Source organism: Sapajus apella, unplaced genomic scaffold, assembly GCF_009761245.1.
Source record: "Sapajus apella isolate SASKATOON/1434 unplaced genomic scaffold, GSC_monkey_1.0 scaffold85, whole genome shotgun sequence".
Taxonomy (NCBI): domain Eukaryota; kingdom Metazoa; phylum Chordata; class Mammalia; order Primates; family Cebidae; genus Sapajus; species Sapajus apella.
The window spans coordinates 6650525-6669191 of NW_022437025.1; the positions used below are offsets into that span (position 1 = coordinate 6650525).

The window sequence follows — 18667 nt, forward strand, 5'->3', positions numbered from 1 at the left end:
GGGGGCACTCCGCAGCCGGGGTCTGCGGTCAGGAAAGGGGGCACTCCACGGCCGGGGTCTGCGGTCAGGAAAGGGGGCACTCCGCGGCCGGGGTCTGCGGTCAGGAAAGGGGGCACTCCGCAGCCGGGGTCTGGGGTCAGGAAGGGGGCACTCCGCAGCCAGGGTCTGTGGTCAGGAAAGGGGGCGCTCTATAGCCAGGGCCTGGGGTTGGGAAGGGAGGCTTTCTGCAGCCGGAGTCTGGGGTCAGGAAAGTGGCACTCCATACCCGGTGCCTGGCGCAGGAGGCCATCCGATGGCCTTAGCAATGAGGGGGTCAACAGTGACCTTCCCCAGCCCTCCCCCACAGGGCAATAACCCTATGCCAGCCTGGACTTCTTCCCGTTTTAGGGGCTCCTTGTAGAGACACATCCACATATGACATCTGCCTCTGTGCTCACCCCCAGCCCAGGTCCCAGAGGGAACGTGGACAGAGCTCCCACTCCCTTACCTGTTGCTCAGGTGCATGCCTGGGTTTTCACCAGTACCGTCCATGCCTGCACCCTCATGTCCTGGCATGAACCCTGCTTTCATGCTGCTACACCCCTACCCTGTACATGATTCCACCTCCTCTCGCATTGGACCAGGCACTCTGGGCTGCTCCAACTCACAGTTGCTGGTGGGATAAGGGCAGTGGCTCTGGCGTCCTGCAGGCTGGGTTCCAAATCTTCATTCTGCACCTGTGTGACCTTGGACAAGTTACTTAACTCAGCCTCCATGTTTTTACCTGCAAAATGGGGGTGATACTGCCTCCTGTATGAGGTGGTCGTAAGCGGGTCAGATGAAGTCTTCCACGTGAAACATCAGCACAAAGCAGGCACTCAGTGACATCAGCTGCACCACGTTCACTTCTGCTGCACACACTCGTAAGTGGTGCACACTCGGGTCCATCCAGGCTCTGAATGAAGCTTCCACACATGTACATGTCACCCTCACACCTGTGACCTCCTGCACATACAGGCTGGACCACACACACACAACCACACCATTCGCAGATGCAGCCATGTGTGTGCCGTGACGTGGCCCATTCCCGAGCACACCCCGAGGAAGCCCATCTATGAAATTCACAAACCTGTGAAATTCCACAGCCCCTTGGGTTCTGACTCTCACTTCGCTGCACCCCTCCTGTCCCTGCTGTTTTCTAGTGGCTGAAGCAAATAGAGGGGACTGAGGCCGCCCTGACCCAGAAGATGCTGGACCTGGAGAAGGAGAAGGTAAAAGATTTGACTGCCTGGGGGTGGAGGGAGAGGGTTCAAAGAGCGCAGAGAAGCCGATCTGCAGGAAGGCTTTGCATGTGTTTTCCTGATGATTTACATGCATTTCTCAGTTTTGCTTTTGCCGCAGTGGTTGTTCTGAGTAATTATCACTTATTTACTTACCCTTTCACTTGCTCAATTATTCATTTAATACATATTTTCAGAGCCTCTGCTGTGTCCCAGGCACTATGCCAGGATTAGAGGCTTAGTAATGAATAAGTGGGGTCCCTGCCACCAGGAACAAGCTCACAGGCCTGCAGGGTCATGCGTTCATGAGCTCACGTGAATGCAGCATAAGGAAGTTGGGAGAGCCATAGCCCAGACATGGAGATGCTGGCGCATGCGTGTGGAACACACAGATGGGGCCCAACTTTTTGCTGGCTATGACAGCTTGGAAAACTGGACTTTAGTTTTCTCATTGATGAATGAGGAATTCCAGTCTGCTTTGCTGGGTTGTGGGATGAGAAATGCTAGATCCATAACCAGTGCTGCACTGTGCTTGGCACCTTGGGTACCTGATAAGTGGTAGTGGTTGGTGGTTATTCACATGGATGTATGGGGAGCCTGGGGAGGTCAGAGAAGGCTTCCCAGAAGATGTGTTTCTTGAGTAGTCAAAGGCCAATTTGAGTTCTCCAAGGAGAAATGGAAAGGGGAGGAGAAGGAGGAAGGTGTAGGACTAGTGTGGGCTGGGAGCACAGCGTGGCGCGGAAAGAGCCCTGGACTGGTGCCGGAAGGCCTGGGTTTCCACTCCCTCCTCTGCCACCTCTGAACTGTGCCATCTAAGGCAAGGCTCTGGTCCTTTCTGGCTCTCTCTTTCCTTGTCTATAAAAGGAAGTGGCTGCAGGAGATGAACTGTAACCCTGAAACCCACAGTCATAAAAAGAGATTTGCACTCTGGAGAGATCATGCTGGCAGGGTCTTAGAGAGGGATGCGGGAGGCAGGGAGAAGAGTGCGCAGTGAGACCAGTTGGGCAGTGGGTGATGCAGGTCAGGCAGGCAGGAAGAGCCACATCTGAGAACCATGAAGACAGTCTTTGAGGGCCACTAGGACATGGCAGGAGAAACCCAGAAGGACTCCGTGACTTGCGCCTGGGTTTGAGGTGGGTCCCTTCATTACAGTCAGGTACCCAAGAGGAAGGGAAGCAGGGGGAATGGGGTAGTCTTGACCGAGGATCAGGCCTGGCAGTCAAGGCTGCCCCGGGTCCGTGAGGCTCCTGCTGGGCGATTCATGTGGGGGCAAGTGGGGAAGACTGTCAAGTCCTTTCTCATCTGAGTGCCCCCAATTTGGTGAGACTGCCGCTCTAGCAAACGGGCTCTGAAGCTGTCATGGATTCCTGTTCTGACGCTGGTCCCTGATGGCGCCTCCCTCTTTCTCAGGACCTGTTCAGCAGGCAGAAGGGCTACCTGGAAGAGGAGCTCGACTACCGGAAGCAAGCCCTTGACCAGGCTTACCTGGTAGGACCAGAAGTGGGTTTGACACTTTGGCTTCTTAGACTCCCCATTAGAGGCTGCTTTTTCCTTCGGGGCTGAAAGTGCATTTAGGGCGCTCCCCAGTGCCAAACGGGAGTGATGAAAATGCCATCTCCACCCTGCGGCTGGAACGATTGTACAGACTGTCACTTCTTTTGTACAGACAATCACTTCTTCAATTGTGATTGTCAAAAATATTCAGTCGCTTTAATGGTTTTCTTAGACATGCTTCTTACATTCTAGTAATCATTTGAGATGAATGGGAAGAAACTGTGTTTCTATATGTTTGATTACACCTAAGTATTTAGACTTAAAGTCCTAAAGCAAGTTTTCCTGTAAATAGGAAAAAGAGGTGATCATAAAGGAACACAGAGGTAAAGCAATGAGATGATGCCAAGTGGCTTTCAGAACCGAAGGGACGAGGTGTAAAGTCAGGTGTCATATTGCGTTTGGGTTGAAATTGGCTCTGGGCGTCCTGGTGATAAAGTACAGTGGGATGCTGTTCAGGCTCCTTCGTCCTCACACTCAAAGCTGCCTTTTCCTGGCACTGAGAGAAATTCTCCTTGGGGGTGGGGGGGAGTTGAGTATAAGGGATACTCGTCCCTGCAGGAGAGAGAATGTGGAGTTCAATGCCATTCCTTGTAGGAAGAAGCTAGTGTGTCACAAAGTCTTGAGCAAATCTGTGCCCAGATCACTTACAGTTAAAATCGTTTTAAAAATTGGTTTTGCACCTACAAAATGCAGATCCAATCACTAAGAAAATGACTTTAAAACCTGACTTCCCACAAGAGGCTCCAGGAAGACAGAGCAGATAGCCTGAGCTCAGCTCAGATGGACAGGAGGTTCTAGACGTCAAGCCAGTGCAGCTTGCTGTGGCCCTCCGCCCTTCTGTCAAGGCTGAGGCTTGAATCCCATGGGACTGGGAGCAGGAGATGAAGGAGATCGGAATGGACCAAGCCTTATCAACACACAGCACTTCCCTCTGGGTTCTTCGTTTCCGAGCACACGATGTTTCAGCAGTGTTGAGGGCTACTAACAAGTGGAGACATTCTCATCCATACACTGGTCTGTCTCCTGCCTCTCTAGTCTTTTAGATTGTTCCTTGTTTTCTCCCAGGCTTGGTCCTTTTGAAAACACCCTGAAGGATGGGCCATCCCCATCATACATCGCTGTTTTCCCCTAGCATTTCCCAAAAAACTCCAAGGAATGTTATGTTCAATGTTCAGAAACCTAGGGCCCCCCAAAACATAGTGCAGTAGAGTAAGTTGTAAAACTCTGGAGGACTTCTTGGAGTCTTCGTGTTCTAAAGGGTGGGTTAAGGCTCTGAGAGGAATGTAAGCGAGTGGTGTGCCAAGTTCACTGGATCATGGGAACTTTTTTCAAGGGACATCTTGCAGAACTGGCATTTCCCAAAACACACTTCGGATCACCTTGGGGTCCACCCTTCCTCTAAGATTGGTCTAAGCACCAACTCAGCAAGGCCTGAGGGACCCTTCAGAGTGCTGGCTCTGCAGAAGAGGTCCCTGCATGCTGCTTCTGCCACCGTATAGAAGCTGCCTTCACACTTGGAGCATCCGAAAGCCTGCGTGGGCCGTGTGCTCCCAGTGGCATTTCAGTCACATGGCTAGACGGGAGTTCTGACACGCCCTAGTTTATCATGAACAGCCCGGAAGTGAAATGCTCTGAGAGGGTGGCAGGGCCATGTGTCCACACCGGGGCCAGGACTGCAGGTGCCAGATGCAAGCCTGTGTCCCTTTGCCACTGAGCTGAGTGAGGTGGGGTGGGCCCTCAATGGGGTTTCCAGAATCAAGTGGTGCGTTTCCATCTGGAAACTGGCCATGTGGGGCCTCCTGGGAGCTCAGCTGCTGAGTGGGGAGGGGGCGAGCCTGCAGGCACCAACCAGCAAGCCCTGCTCCATGTGGAGCCCATCGGGGGTCCCACGGCTCTGCCAGGAACAGATTCCAACCTTCTAATTCCCCAGAAGCAACTGCTGGGGTGGACAGAGGAGAAGGTGATCATGTCTGTTGGTTAAAATCAGTCTGGCCTGATGGGCCTGGATCCCAATAGGGAAAAGACAGAGGAGACTTGAGGAGCAGGCAGCCTGATGGTGATGGAGGGTTACCGGGTTAACCTCTGTCTTGGTGAAGGAGGGCTACTGGTTAACCTCTGTCTTGGTGAAGGAGGGCTACTGGTTAACCTCTGTCTTGGTGAAGAAGGGCTACTGGTTAACCTCTGTCTTGGTGAAGGAGGGCTACTGGTTAAGCTCTGTCATGGTGAAGGAAGGCTACTGGTTAAGCTCTGTCATGGTGAAGGAGGGCTACTGGCTAAGCTCTGTCATGGTGAAGGAGGGCTACTGGTTAACCTCTGATGCTGTGAATGAGAACTACCTGGTTAGCCTCTGCCTCAGTGGCATGTTTCTATTGAAACTCGTGGTTCCTCTGTACCACCTGTGGTTTCTTCAGGAAAGAAGTAGCTGTTCCTTAGTAAGGAATGTGGGGAGTATTTAGGGAGGCAGAAAAGGAGATAATTTTCTTTTGTCCCTGGACATTCCCATAAGATAGCTATGTTTAAGTGTCTTCCTCTGGAAAGGAGTAACCTCCAGTAATGATGAAAACTCAGCTTTCACAAGGATCCCCAGTTGGTCACTAATGTCTCATTCTGTGTTGCAAACAAAGGGTGTCTTGCTTTTTGGGGGGGCTAGGGGCAACTAAAACATTACCACTGTTTGTTTTGGACTAGAGTTACATTCTTAAGGCAGCTGAAAACCAAATGTGTGCAAATGCAGACACAGTTTCCCACTGGTGCCCATTAGAAAAGTGCAGATTTGTTCCCAAGGTGAGGAGAGTGAACTGGAAGCCCAGGACGAAATGAGCCCTGGTGAACGCCCGCTGTGTGGGCCACACACTTTAAGGGAAGGCTGTCCCTACGTTTTCTTCTTGCCATTGTTCCCTCTTGTGCATAGTCGGAGCTTCTGGGTTGAATAGAGTTAAAACCGCCCTGGATAATGTGTGCGGGGGCCGAGGTGCTCCCTCACAGCCTGCTCCCCCGGGGACTGCTCGCCCTGTGCTTGGCCCCTGCCAGCTACTCCTCCCTGCCCGAAACCTCCCTCCCTGGCTCTGCCTCCACCAGCAGCAGCCTCCTGGTGGTTCCCGTCCACCTCCTTGTGACCTTCCTCTGTCTGTGTCATCTGCACTGCTCAGAAAATCCAAGACCTGGAGGCCACACTGTACACGGCGCTGCAGCAGGAGCCGGGGCGGAGGGCCGGTGAGGCGCTGAGCGAGGGCCAGCGGGAGGACCTGCAGGCTGCGGTGGAGAAGGTGCGCAGGCAGATCCTCAGACAGAGCCGAGAGTTTGACAGCCAGATCCTGCGGGAGCGCATGGAGCTACTACAGCAGGCCCAGCAGGTAGGCGGCGACAGCTGCTGCGCCCACAGCTCCCCTGGTACCCCCGTTGCCCTGTGTGCACCTTGGCACCCTGATGGGCCCCTGGGTGCCCCAGGCTTGTTCCAGGTAGAGTTGGTGGTAAAGTAAGTTTCTGAGAAGCAAGATCTCATCGATGCCCGTCATAACTCCCTGTGACGGGGCAAGACGTGGGGCACTTGGGCATTCTGTGGAGCAAATGCTGAAATGTTCATCCAAACCATAGTGCCTTCTCCCTCAGCCCTCTTCCTCCAGCATCTGCACGCTGTTTCCAGGTCAGATGCTGGTGACCGGGAGGCACTTGCTGAATGGTTTGCTTTTCTGCTGGCTTTTGTGATGGCGGCTCATTTGAGGATTGGCCTGGAAGGTGTATGTGTTGTAGGTCTGAGAACCTCAATGCCTTCCAAGGTTCAGTGTTGCTTGTGAGTTTCATGTGCTACTGAGCACATGGGGAGCTGCGCTTCATGACTCCTGAGTGACAATGAAGGGAAAGAAGCAGTGGCACGCAGAGCGTTTGTTGGGTGCTCACTGTGTGTCTGGCGGTGGCTCCCGGCACTGCAGATCCTTCATCTCATGGACAGTACAGGTGGCCGTTATGATGTCCATTTTCCAGAGGAGAGAACTCAGGCTCAGTGAGGCTAATTTATGTCCCTGGAGGTCACCCAGATAGTAAGGATCTAGATTACTGGTGGAGGTATGCCACAGAAGGGAAAAAGAAGGGGGATGTGGGCAGAGAGAGAGAGAGAGAGAGAGAGAGAGAGAGGTTGACTTATTTTAAGGTACTGGCTCACACAACTGTAGATGAATGCTCAGCAAGTTCACAGTCTTCGAGGTAGGCCAGAGCTCCTGGGAAGAATTGTAGTTCAAGCCTGGCTGCCTGCTAGCAGCATGCCTTCCTCCTCGGGGAGGTCAGGGTTTCTCTCAAGGCATTCAGGTGATTGAATGAACCCCTCCCCTCACCAACCACCACATTATGGAGGCTCATCTGCTTTACTCAAAGTCTACTGACTTAGATGTTTATCTCATCTAAAAAAGACCTCCACAGAAACATCTAGTTTTGTTTTTTGAGATGGAGCCTGGCTCTCTCTCTGTTGCCCAGGCTGGAGTGCAGTGGTACAGTCTCACCTCACTGCAACCTCTGCCTCCCGGGTCAAGTGATTTTCCTGCCTCAGCCTCCTGAGTAGCTGGGATTACGGGCCCCCGCCACCACACCCAGCTAATTTTTGTATTTTTAGTAGAGATGGGGTTTCTCCATGTTGGCCAGGCTGGTCTTGAACTCCTGACGTCAAGTGATCCACCCACCTTGGCCTCCCAAAGAACTGTGATTATAGGCATAAGCCATGGCATCTGGCAACATCTAGAATATTTGACCAAATATCTGGGTACCATGGCCTAGCCAAGTTAACATAAAATCAATAATCATTACCATCAAAGGAAAGGGCATTCAGGCAAGAGAGCAGCATGGTGTGGGTCAGCTTAGGGCAGCAAAGAAGCTGAAAACACAGACACTGGGACCAGATGACCTGGCTCTGAACCCTGGCTCTTCCACTTAGATGCCTTGGACAAATTACTTAACCTCTCTGGGCCTCAATGTCTTCCTCATGGGGATGATGACAATGCGTATGTCATTGGGGCATGGTGAGGTTTAGATAATTATGACTTGTAAAATGCTCTCCATAATGCAGACCACTATGGGTTCTTGCTGAATGTAGACTGTGGGTGGAAATAGCAGGAGCAGATGGGGAGTTAGGAGCCAGGTGCTGAGTTCTGAGAGCACTGTGCCTTCATTTCAGGACTTGCTCACTGAAGTGTGCAGCAGATGAAGGAATTGATTCTGTGTTCAGGAGATCCAGCTCAAAGAACAGAGCAACATTTGTGTGTTTGAGAAAAAAAAATCATTACCCCACTTGAGGATTCAAATCTCATGGAATGTGCTGCTTTTGGTGACCTGAATCTGAAATGTGTGATGGGTTAGAGAGCACACCATAAAGACACAGGGCAATGCCACATTCCACTGTGACTCCTGGAAAAGCCCCCACGCTGCACATGCTGAAAAATGAACCCAGGATCTGAGTGATTTTTTTTAAAAAGCCACAAAGCAAGCCATAGTGGTGTCTGCCTGCTGGGCAGTGGAGGATCAGCATCCCTTAAAGAAAAAAGTCATTTAAAATGTAAATGTTTTCTAGTGTTTATGTAAAATCATAGGGGACAAATCACTTCCTTTTATCAAACTGTGTAGTCAATTGCATGGAATAGCTTGAACAGTAACTTAACCAGGGTTGGTACTGCTTTTCCTTTATCTTTGGATCATTTTCAAATTAGTTGAGAATTCTGCTGAAGGTAATTAGTAGACATTCCTTTCTCCCACTGAATACTGAAACTTCCCCGAACTCAGTTGTATTAAAATACAGTGATATGTACATATAAGCCGAAGTCACTACATTTATTTAACAATACATTGCTCTGAGGTTTTAATGAGATAAGTTATGCAAATCAATTCACCTGGGGCATGGTAGGTGTTCAATGAAAGGAGAACTCTCTTTATGTCATAATGCATGGATGTGAATACCCAAGGTAGTGTGTGGCCCCAACCACTCAGTGTGGTTCTTGGACCAGGGACATTGGCATGATGCTGAGACCTGCTAGTAATGCAGGATCTCAGGCCCTGCCCCAGGCCTATGGAATCAGTTTCCACATTTAAGAAAATCCCATGATGATTTCTGTGCAACTTCTAGTTGTTAAACCTTCATCTTATAGATGCATGGCTGTGAGTTCTGGGGGGATGTAAGGGTCTTGTTAGATTTTTGGTTTAGTAAGAAAATGTGTTATTATTCCTTCCCTTTCCCCTCACCCTGTCTCCCTCCTTTAGCACACAAGGCAGCAGAATCCAGGGAAAAGGGTTCTACCTCCTCCCTGCTTTGAGTTCAGCTCCAGAACTGTCAGCAAGGCTTAACATTTGCTGGCCTCAGCTTCTTCATCTATACTATGGGCAGTTCTGAGCGACTGCATCTCCAGGCATTGCCTCGAGGCTCTGGTGTGGTTCTGCAGGTTGAAAAAGCTTGGCCAAACTCTCCCGGTGTAACTGACGATGCCATGATGTGTGCTGACTCTTGCTCCTCTTCCCTGTGGAGTGTTGCACGTGTGTCATAGAAACAGCAGCCTGGGGCCCTCAGCCAGCAGGCCGCAGCCTTCATAAAAGAGGTGCAGATTTAGGAGCGCATCTGTTTAACGGGATGCTTCCTTTAACAGGCCTTCCTGGAAGTGGGTGGTCGCGGTATGACTCCTGGGCAGAAGGGAGGCTTCCCAGCCAGCCCAGTGACCGCATGGTACTGGGGAAGTGCGATGCTGCTGCTTCCAGCTTACATTCAACAACCATGCATGGAGCAGCCACCCCGTGCCAGGCGCAGCTTTGGCTGTTGAGAGTGGAACAGTGGGCAAAGTCCTGCTTCCGTGGATAGGATGTTCTTATATTCTGGGGAGAGGAAACAAGGAAGACTGGAACAAACGTTGAAGGTGTCAGAAACAGGCAGAGGCTGAAATGGTGCGAGGGGGTGAGCCGGGCAGCCGCCTGGCAGAGAGAACAGCACGTACAAAGCCCCTGAGGTGGAAACCCTTTATCATGGTTGAGGAAAGGCTTTATGTTTTCAAAGGGCTGCAGTTGGCAAAAGTGGTACCCTGTACATAGGATTTTACAGAGAAACCACCACCCTGAAACAGTGGTTGTAGTGAGCATCATGAAAACACCTGTTGTAAACAGGTGTTTGGCTACCTAATTAAGGCTTCAATTCTGCTTAAATAGAGGGAGAGATGAAGGCACAGAGGCAATACAGCTGGATGAAGGTCCGCCAGCCATAAGGTAACCCTTCCAGGCCAGGCCCATCCTGAGTCCACTGCCAGAGCCCTGGTCTCCACACTGCATGATTCCCTGAGGATTCACTATCCATGCTGTTTTTTTAATTGTTTGTTAATTGCTATCATTCAATAGTTTCCAGAAATCTGGTATTTTCAGAAGAGTATTGAAAACTACATTTGTTTTCCGGAGGGAAGGAATTCAAACCTGTATTACAGTGATTTTGTTCCCCTCCAGGAATATAAAAATTAATGCTTTAAAGTTCTGTATAGGAAGCTATGATGTAGCATTAGGAGCCATAGGTTCTCGGGTCAGACAGATTTTTATTCAAATCCTTGCCCTAGTTATGGTGTAACCTGAGGCAAGTTAGTTCACCTCTGTGAGCCTCAGCTTTCTTGTCTGTAGATTGAGTCAACGCACACATCTTAACGTGTTGTGGTCAATGGAGAATTTAAAGTGTTCACAAAGTAAGCACTCAGTGAATATCAGCTAACATTTGCTGCACTTGGCCATTCTAACTCAACCTAATCATTATTATGTCCTCCCTCACCTTCATGTTCACAATAATCCCTAACACTCATGTATTCATCACGGCAACACGACATAGCACAACCTGGTGTTCCGGCAACACTCACCCGCTTCTGATCGGGCCCAGGCACTGGCTGCCTGCTTCAACCACAGACGAACCTTCCCAGTCTCCCAGTTTGCTGTGGACATTACCATTGTGTTTTGCCTGGGATCCAGCCCATGGGGTGCAGTGATGTCCCCTGCCCGGCCCCAGCCGAACTGGCATTTTCCAGCCCTGTTAACTAAGAGGAAAAGAGGACGTGAAAACCCCTCTATTAGTGGATGGCATCTTTCCCAACAGAATGATTCTGCACTTTTGCAAAGAGCTCTGCCTGAGTGAAGGCTGGAGTGAAGGCATTGGTGTAAATTCACTTTGTCCCGACCCTCTCTGAGGGTTCAGTAGCACAGGTTTCACCTCCAAACCGCAGTTGACTTGCAGAGGCATCTGCTGGGACAATTCACGATGGCAATACGCTCTCCATTGTCTCTTCCTCTGCTGAAGCCTTCCTGACACACAGCACCACCACAGCACCTCCCCTGAGACCCTCACTGGCTCCCCAGTGCCCGGAGTACAAAGTCTGGGTGGCTTAGCCCGACGTTTGGAGCCCTGTTGAGCCCACTCCGCCCACCACAGCTGCATCATCCAGCTTGCTCAGAGCTGCCCCTGCTGCCCATCGTGCCACTGTGTTTTGTTTGTTTTAAGTTGTTCTAACATCCATGTACCAAGCACTGTTCTAGGTGCTGGGACAATGTTCCAGCCCGGGAGACAGACTGGCACTGACCCACCCAGGTTGGAGTGCAGTTGCTCCCACACTCTGACAAGACACTGACTGTTCCCTGAGAGTGAATGTCAGGAAAGATTAGAACAAGAGCCAGGTTCTCAGGCTGATTTTTTTGTTGTTCTGAGACAGAGTCTTGCTCTGTCACCCAGGCTGGAGTGCAGTTGCACAGTCTCAGCTCACTGCAACCTCCACCTTCCAGATTCAAACAATTCTCCTGCCTCAGCCTCCAGAGTAGCTAGGATTACAGGCACCCACTAATTTTTGTATTTTTAGTGCAGACAGTGTTTCACCATGTTGGCCAGGCTGGTCTTGAACTCCTGACCTCCTGATCCGCCCACCTTGGCCTCCCAAAGTGCTGGGATTATAGGCGTGAGCCACTGCGCCTGGCCCCTCAGGCTGATTTTTAAAGCTCAGAAGTTGTTTCTGGGGGATGCTCAGAAGTTCTTTGGAATCTGTAAAGCTGGGCATTAGATTACAAAGCATTGCCCTGCAGATCCCATTTCACCCTCAGTGTCACGGGGTCCTACACAGATATTACAGTAGAGAGGTCCAGACACAGAGAGATTATGTCACTCACCCAGAGTCCAACAGCTGCTACATTTGGGGCCCAGAATCCAAGCCACACGCCCTACCTACGCCCAGACGCTCCTTGGCCGCCCTGCACGTGAGTGGGTTGCCGGCGAACTCCTGTGCTGCCAGACTGAGGTCCCATTCCCTTCGGGTGGGAGAGAGTAGAACATTACCAGCTTTTAAAATAATTTATGGAGTGCTCAATGCCAAGCTCTGCTCTAAACACTTGGTACGAATTTGCTGGTTAAATCCTTAGATGTGGGCAGCGCCCATCTACAGATAAGGACACCAAGCCTCAGTGAGGCGGAGTAACCACCTGAGGTCACAGAGCTGAATCATCTTTTCTTCTGTCTCCATCATGGAATCCATTCTGTTTGGCTGCCCCTGTGATCATCCTGGAATCAAAAGCTCATCATTTCTCTGCTTAGAACCTGTCACTGGCTCCCCATGACAACCCCAAAGCTGTGAGCACCTCATCAGGACATGCACCATTCCAGAGCCTCTGAGATCTGCCCACCACTCCCTCCCAAGACCCCTTGGCCTTCTGCACAGACCGTTCCCTCCGCCTGGAATTCCCTTCCCCTCTTGTGCATCTGGTGAACTATCGTAGGTCCCTGCTAGGTTCCACACCTCCTCCGGCCCATGGCTCAGTCCCTCACCCCTCACCCTCCTCACATCTATTTATTTATTTATTTATTGATACAGAGTCTCGCCGTGTCACCCAGGCTGGAGTACAAATGGCACGATCTCAGCTCACAGCAACCTCTGCCTCCTGGGTTCAAGCAATTCTCCTGTCTCAGCCTCCCTGCAGACATGCACCACCATGCCCAGCTAGTTTTCATATTTTTAGTAGAGACATTCACCATGTTGGTCAGGCTGGTTTCGAACTCTTAACCTCAGGTGATCCACCTGCCTCAGGCTCCCAAAGAGCTGAAATTACAGGCCTGAGCCATCCTGCCCAGCCCCTCTTGGTTTTCTTAACAGCGTTTGTATTCATCTGATGCCCCCTCTATTTGTTTGTATGCCGCTATTATCTGAACCTTAACTGGACTACAAGGGGAGGGTCTTTGTCTTTCTACCCAGGACTGAAACAGGCTTGGGCATATGGAGCCCTATTTACGGTGTGCCCACAGTGGTGATTCTCAAAGCAGAAGCCCTGGACCATCCACACCCTCATCTCCGGGGAGCTTGCTGGAGTGCACCTTTCATTCAGGTCCCGCCCCTGCCGGGCAGAGTCAGAAGCTCTGTGGGCAGGGCCTGGCAATCTGCATTTGAGCAGACAGGCTCTCTGGGTGATGCTGACACAGGCTGGAGAATCACTGCCCTACAGAATGCAAGATGGCTTCTCCAGGCCTGAATAAAGCCTTTGGTGACCCCAGGTTTAATTTTTGCTGGCTGGGATCGTCCACCCTTCTGCCTCCCAGCATCGATTCAGTGCAAGAAGTCTCTATGCGGGTCAAGGAGCGGCAGCCTGCTGGGCAGAGTTGTTCCAGGGGTACCCACCTTGGTAGGGCCCTTGATGGGGCAGAAGGCCTTAGAGCACATGAAGAACTGGAAACGGGGGAGTTCACCAGATTCCCTCAGTGGAGACACTGTGTGGGACTAGAAGGAATGATTGGCAAACCCCCTGGAAAATTAATTCTGCAGGTGCAATGCCAAGGAGGGTGATCAGGGGACCAGTTTGTCCAAGACCGAGGGGTTTCCTGCACTCACACCAGAAAGTCCTGGGCAAACCGGGTCTGTCAGTTACCCTGGTACTGGGGGCTGAGTGGGGTTCTACAGCGGCAGGGTGGATGCTGGCACAGCGGCTCCCACCAGCATTGCCTCCTCTCCCTCCCTCCCCCAGCCCCCAGGCTGCAGCTACATAAATCTTGGACAAATTCATGACTTGATGTCACATCCCAGCCATGCCCTTTATTAGCTGCTCAGGGAGTCTACATGTTTTGGTACAGTCTCGACGTTTTATTTTTTAAAGATCCCCTCTGAAGAGTGTGTCCTGTGTAATTCTTCTAGAACAGGCACAAATCATCATTAGCGATAGAAGTCAGAAGAGAATTCCCTTCGCTGGGCTGGAATGGAGCAGGGGACCAGGGCCTCCTGGGAGCTGGGACGCTCTCTGTCTTGCTTTGGGTGTTGGTGACCTGGGCTTGCGCACGTATCAGAGCTCATCAGGCTGCCCATGGTGTTTGTATCCTTCACGGTTTCTGTGCTAGACCACAATAAAAAAAACGGAGGTTTTACACCCAGAAACGTACTTTTTCTGACACATAACCTGATGTGTTTCAGAGAATCCGGGAACTGGAGGACAAACTGGAGTTTCAGAAGCGGCACCTGAAAGAGCTGGAGGAAAAGGTGGGTGGCTGGCCTCAGACTGTCCCCAGGTTTCTTTCCATGAAATGTTAGTGCAGAGCCATTTTATTTCATAACCTCCAAAGCATAGACTCTGTCGCCAGCCCTCTTTTCTCTGCCCTTCTCCCCCAAAATCAGCACCTCCAGGAAATCGGTACTTCCTCCAAATTCCTTTCTGGTGAAGACGTTTCCTTCTCAGTGGCTGTCAAAAATTCTGCACTCCAGGGCCGACTCTGTGTGTCTTTTTCACAAAAGACTTCCCTGAATCCCTCCCCTGCTGTCTCAGCGGGAAAGAGGTGGAGCAGGTTAGGCTGATGAGCTCGGTGGCACCCCCTAACCACAGATGCAGGTTCTCTTCCATGGACTCATTCATTTTTAAATACCTTCTATGTGTCCCAAACTAGTCACATGTTCCTGGAAGATGCAGCCTCTCCCATCCCAGAGGACGTGAGACTGGCCTCTCACTGGGTTTTTGGGTGTGTTCCACCAGCCCATTTACCATGATGCCCATTTTATGGGTGAGGAAACTGAGGCAGAGATAGATTAGGACACCTGTACATGGTTCTACAGCAAGGAAGGGAAGGCTGGAGTCTCCATGGACATCATAGCCACCTCCCTGCTCCCCCATATGACATTGGTCCGGTCAGACACGTGAGTCCTGCTCAGGGCACATGCGAAGCAGTTTTATCTTGGCATTGCCCTTCATCTTCTTCCCCTGATGGCTGTGAAGCCTTGAGGACAGGGACCACGTGGTACTCATCTCTCCATTCAAGACAGTTTTTGCTGTGGGATAAGGCATCACCAATGTGTGTGGATGAGTAAGCAAATGATTACAGATGAGTACCGAAAAACAATAATTGCACATTTAATGTCACAGAGGTAAGTTCAAGTGTGGGAACAAGACAGAGGACCACTGAACCCATCCAGGAGGTCTGGGGGCCAGCACATCTGTGCCCAAAGAGGAGTTCCCGTCTGAATCTCACAGGCCAATGCGGGATCAGCCCTGGGGAGAGGAGACAGAAAGGGTATCTCTGGACTTCACGTGCTTGAGACGAGTCTTTTAGAGAGGAGGCTGACTCATTTCAGGACAAATCAGGACAGAAGTCTCTGGTAGGCAGATTCTGGGGTGGTCCAAAAATGGGATGACAGCCTTTCCAGTCTTGGAGGGAATCAAACCATGTGCCCAGAGAGACGGGACAGCTCTTAAGATTCCACCCCCATTTTAGATGCTTCCTCTCCCTTCTCTCATGAAAGCCAGCCCCATGCAGATGAAATCACCTTCCCATCTCTGCTAGGGGCGTAGGGCTCTCCCGCCTCTTGCAAGAGGACTGGGGATCTGTGTACAGGGGCAGGGCGGGGGCAGGGCTCACCTGCCAGTTCCCTGGTTGCCCTCATGGGAGTGCCAGTTTTAGGTGATTTCTAGAGTCCCCATCTGCCTGATGTCCACTCCCGCCAGCCTCCCAAGGATATTTTGAGAACCCAAGGGGGTCTCAAGAATAATTGAATTTAAGAATTTCTTGAGGGGTGGGCTGGCTTTGCAGACAGATGAGCCTGGGCTCTCCTCTGGCCTTACCCCAGTGGCTCCAGAGAGCCTAGGGAATTCACCCCTCTGGCCCGGGGAATTCACTCCTCTGCCCCAGGCCTTGGCATTCTCATGTGCTGCTAGGAATGGTGCTCTGTCTCTGTGGGTGGGTGTAGGGATGAAATTAGATTGAGGATATGAAAGTCCTCAGCCCAGGGCCCAGGCTAGGTGGGCAGGCTGCCCGCACCGGTCCTTCCTGTCTCCCAGGTAGCTCTACCACTTCTGTTGGTAAAATAGGTCATAGAGCTGGATGTGGTAGAGGAAAGGCTTAAAACCTGACCAAGGTCACCCTTGCTGATTAAAATGTTAAAAGTCAGGCAGAATGAGCACACATCTAAAATAACACCCCCTATGTCCCCAGCAGTGAGAATACCTGGGCAATGTTTGAATCGTCTTTCTGGCTCTTTTTTGACTCTTTTCTCAAAGCCAGTGTTTGTGGACTGGTCTGTCTCCTTCTGCCACAGAAGGGAGTTGCAGAGGCTGATATGTGGAACAGGAGGGACTGACCAGGATGGATGCCTGATGAGGCCTGTAGGTCTGCGAACCTCCCAAGATGCCTCACGCCACCTTCATTTCCTTACAGGCATTGAGGCCTGTGGCCGTGGAAACAGCTCCAGCCACCCCTCTCCCTGGCTCATCGGTCCCTTTGTCATGGCCCGAAACTCTTTTCTGCCACAACCCACTGGATGGTCTTGATGAATCCTCCCCTCCCCGCAGCCTCAGCTTCCCCATGTGGAAGAGGAAGGGCTGGGTGACTGCCAAGGCCCCTTCTAGTTCTGACTTCCAGTGATCTTACACCTTGCTTAGAAGTTGATGGCTGTTAGTTTGGACTTTTCCAATAAATAACATAGGGAGATACTTCCTTGTTTTGGGGGGAAAACAAACTCAAGGACTGTTTTCAAAAGCCCCAGTTGATGTTCAGATGTGTTTCACCTAATGACTTGCAACTCCTTTTGAACAAAGCAAGTCCTTAACAGGTTAAGAAAAAAAATTCTGCTTTTAAGTTGACCTGTGTAATTTTTCCTTCCATTAAGACCATTTTCCCCTGATTGTTTTTTCTCTATAAGTAGACTAATCAAATGGCAATAAAGATTTTAAATAGTGACTCCCTTGGAAGAAAGAGCCCTGGTAAAGATGGTGTAGGGCCAGGTGTCCAATCTTTTTACTTCCATGGGCCACATTGGAAGAAGAATTGTCTTGGGTGGCATGTAAATTACACTAACACTAACAATAGCAGGTGAGCTAAAAATATTTGCAAAACAAAATTTCATAATGTGTTTTATGAAAGTTCACAGATTTGTGTTGGGCCACATTCAAAGCCGCCCTGAGCCACATGGGGCCTGCAGGCGGAGGGTCGGACAAGCGTGGTGCAGGGGGAACGGCGCTACTTGTCTGAAAGTTTGGCCTGGGCCACCTTGAGTGGAATTTACCCTGATCACGTCCCCGTCTCTTGGTGGGAGCCCCGGACCATAACCATGGGCTAAGCCTTCCCTTATACCGGCCTGCCCAGGCTCTGCAGGAAGGCCACATCACAGCACCACAAAGTCCTGTCCTGGTCCAGAGTGTAAATCTCCCCTGTCTGAGTTAACCACATGTTTGGGGAGTGGGTCAGGATAGCCCACCCTGAGCGTGGAATGCCGCAGGATGCGTTTCCCAGGGGAGATCAGTTCCTAAAGCCCATTTACTTCTTATTTCTCCTTCCGAACTCAACAACTCAGTGTCATAGTTCTTGCAAAATGCTGCCTTTGAGTTCCATACTACATATCTTACATCTGTTTTCTTTTCTTTTTCTTCTCTTTTCCTCGTTTTCTTTTGGTATTATTTTATAGTTTTTGTTCCTTTTTCTGTTTTTCTCACTAGCATTCATTCTGTGGCCTTGATGACTTCAGTGAGCCAAGAACTCGGGTTGGTATCCTTTCCTTTTCGCAGATGAAAATGATGATTTTCTAAAATGGGAAGAGTCCTCCCAGTCCCTGACTGTCATGTTCCTTGAGAGATGAGGCACTGTGGAAGGTGGCCTTGTGGCAGATGCCTCAGCTCATAGGTCAGGGTCACCAGGGGAGACCCACCCCGAGGAGGGGGATCAGGCATGCTCACTGTGAATAAGAAACTCCTCTGTGGAGTTTCATCCACAAAGGGGGACTCTGTTTTATTCTAAAGGTTCTTTCCAGTCTGGCTTCAGTCCCTGGTGCTCTCTGCTGCTGTGTGGACCAGTAGGTCCTCTGTAGGATCCGGTGCTCTCTGCTGCTGTGTGGACCAGTGGGTCCTCTGTAAGATCCAGGGCCCTTGGCTTCCACAGCTAAGGGCTGCAGGGGCAGAAGGTTGCTGGACAAGTGGCTCATGAGCCCAGACTGTCACTTGCATGCAAAGTGCCCAGGGAGCCTGTGTAAGAACCCACCCAGCTCCCTGCGCCTCTCACCCCTGTCCTGTCCTGGGTTTTAACACCTGTGCTGAACTCAGGGACCTCCGGAACAAGGCCATCTCAGCATCTGGTCCTCCCCTGACCACTGAGCCCTGTATGTCCCCAGGACTGAGCTCCCACCATAGACACCTGGACCCTTCCACATTCTCCCTGAGAGTGCCCATCTCAGGGCCAGGGGCGCCAGGACCTTTGGACTCCAGAGTTCTGTCCCTGAATCCAGCCCAGGCCAAGGGCCCTCTGGGTTCTGGGGATACCTGCAGCACCCCCTAGCTACCTGGACCCCTTGGGCTCGGCTCTGAGGCCAGGGCCCTGCCTGATGTCCTTATGGGCATCCCTGAGGCTGACCCCAGTCCACAGGGCCTTT

The 18667-nt window shown here is 51.1% G+C and overlaps 1 protein-coding gene across 1 annotated transcript in view; it reads left to right on the plus strand.

Moving 5' to 3' along the window:
• The window catches only part of JAKMIP1 (janus kinase and microtubule interacting protein 1), a 174640-nt gene extending 156866 nt beyond the window's left edge, over positions 1 to 17774 (plus strand). Inside the window, exons 17-21 of the mRNA XM_032254158.1 lie at positions 1182 to 1250; positions 2670 to 2747; positions 5963 to 6166; positions 14237 to 14302; positions 17711 to 17774. Of these exons, the coding sequence (XP_032110049.1) occupies positions 1182 to 1250; positions 2670 to 2747; positions 5963 to 6166; positions 14237 to 14302; positions 17711 to 17761 (468 nt within the window). The 3' untranslated portion in view covers positions 17762 to 17774. The remainder of the gene's footprint in view (positions 1 to 1181; positions 1251 to 2669; positions 2748 to 5962; positions 6167 to 14236; positions 14303 to 17710) is intronic.
• Positions 17775 to 18667: the final 893 nt, after the last annotated feature.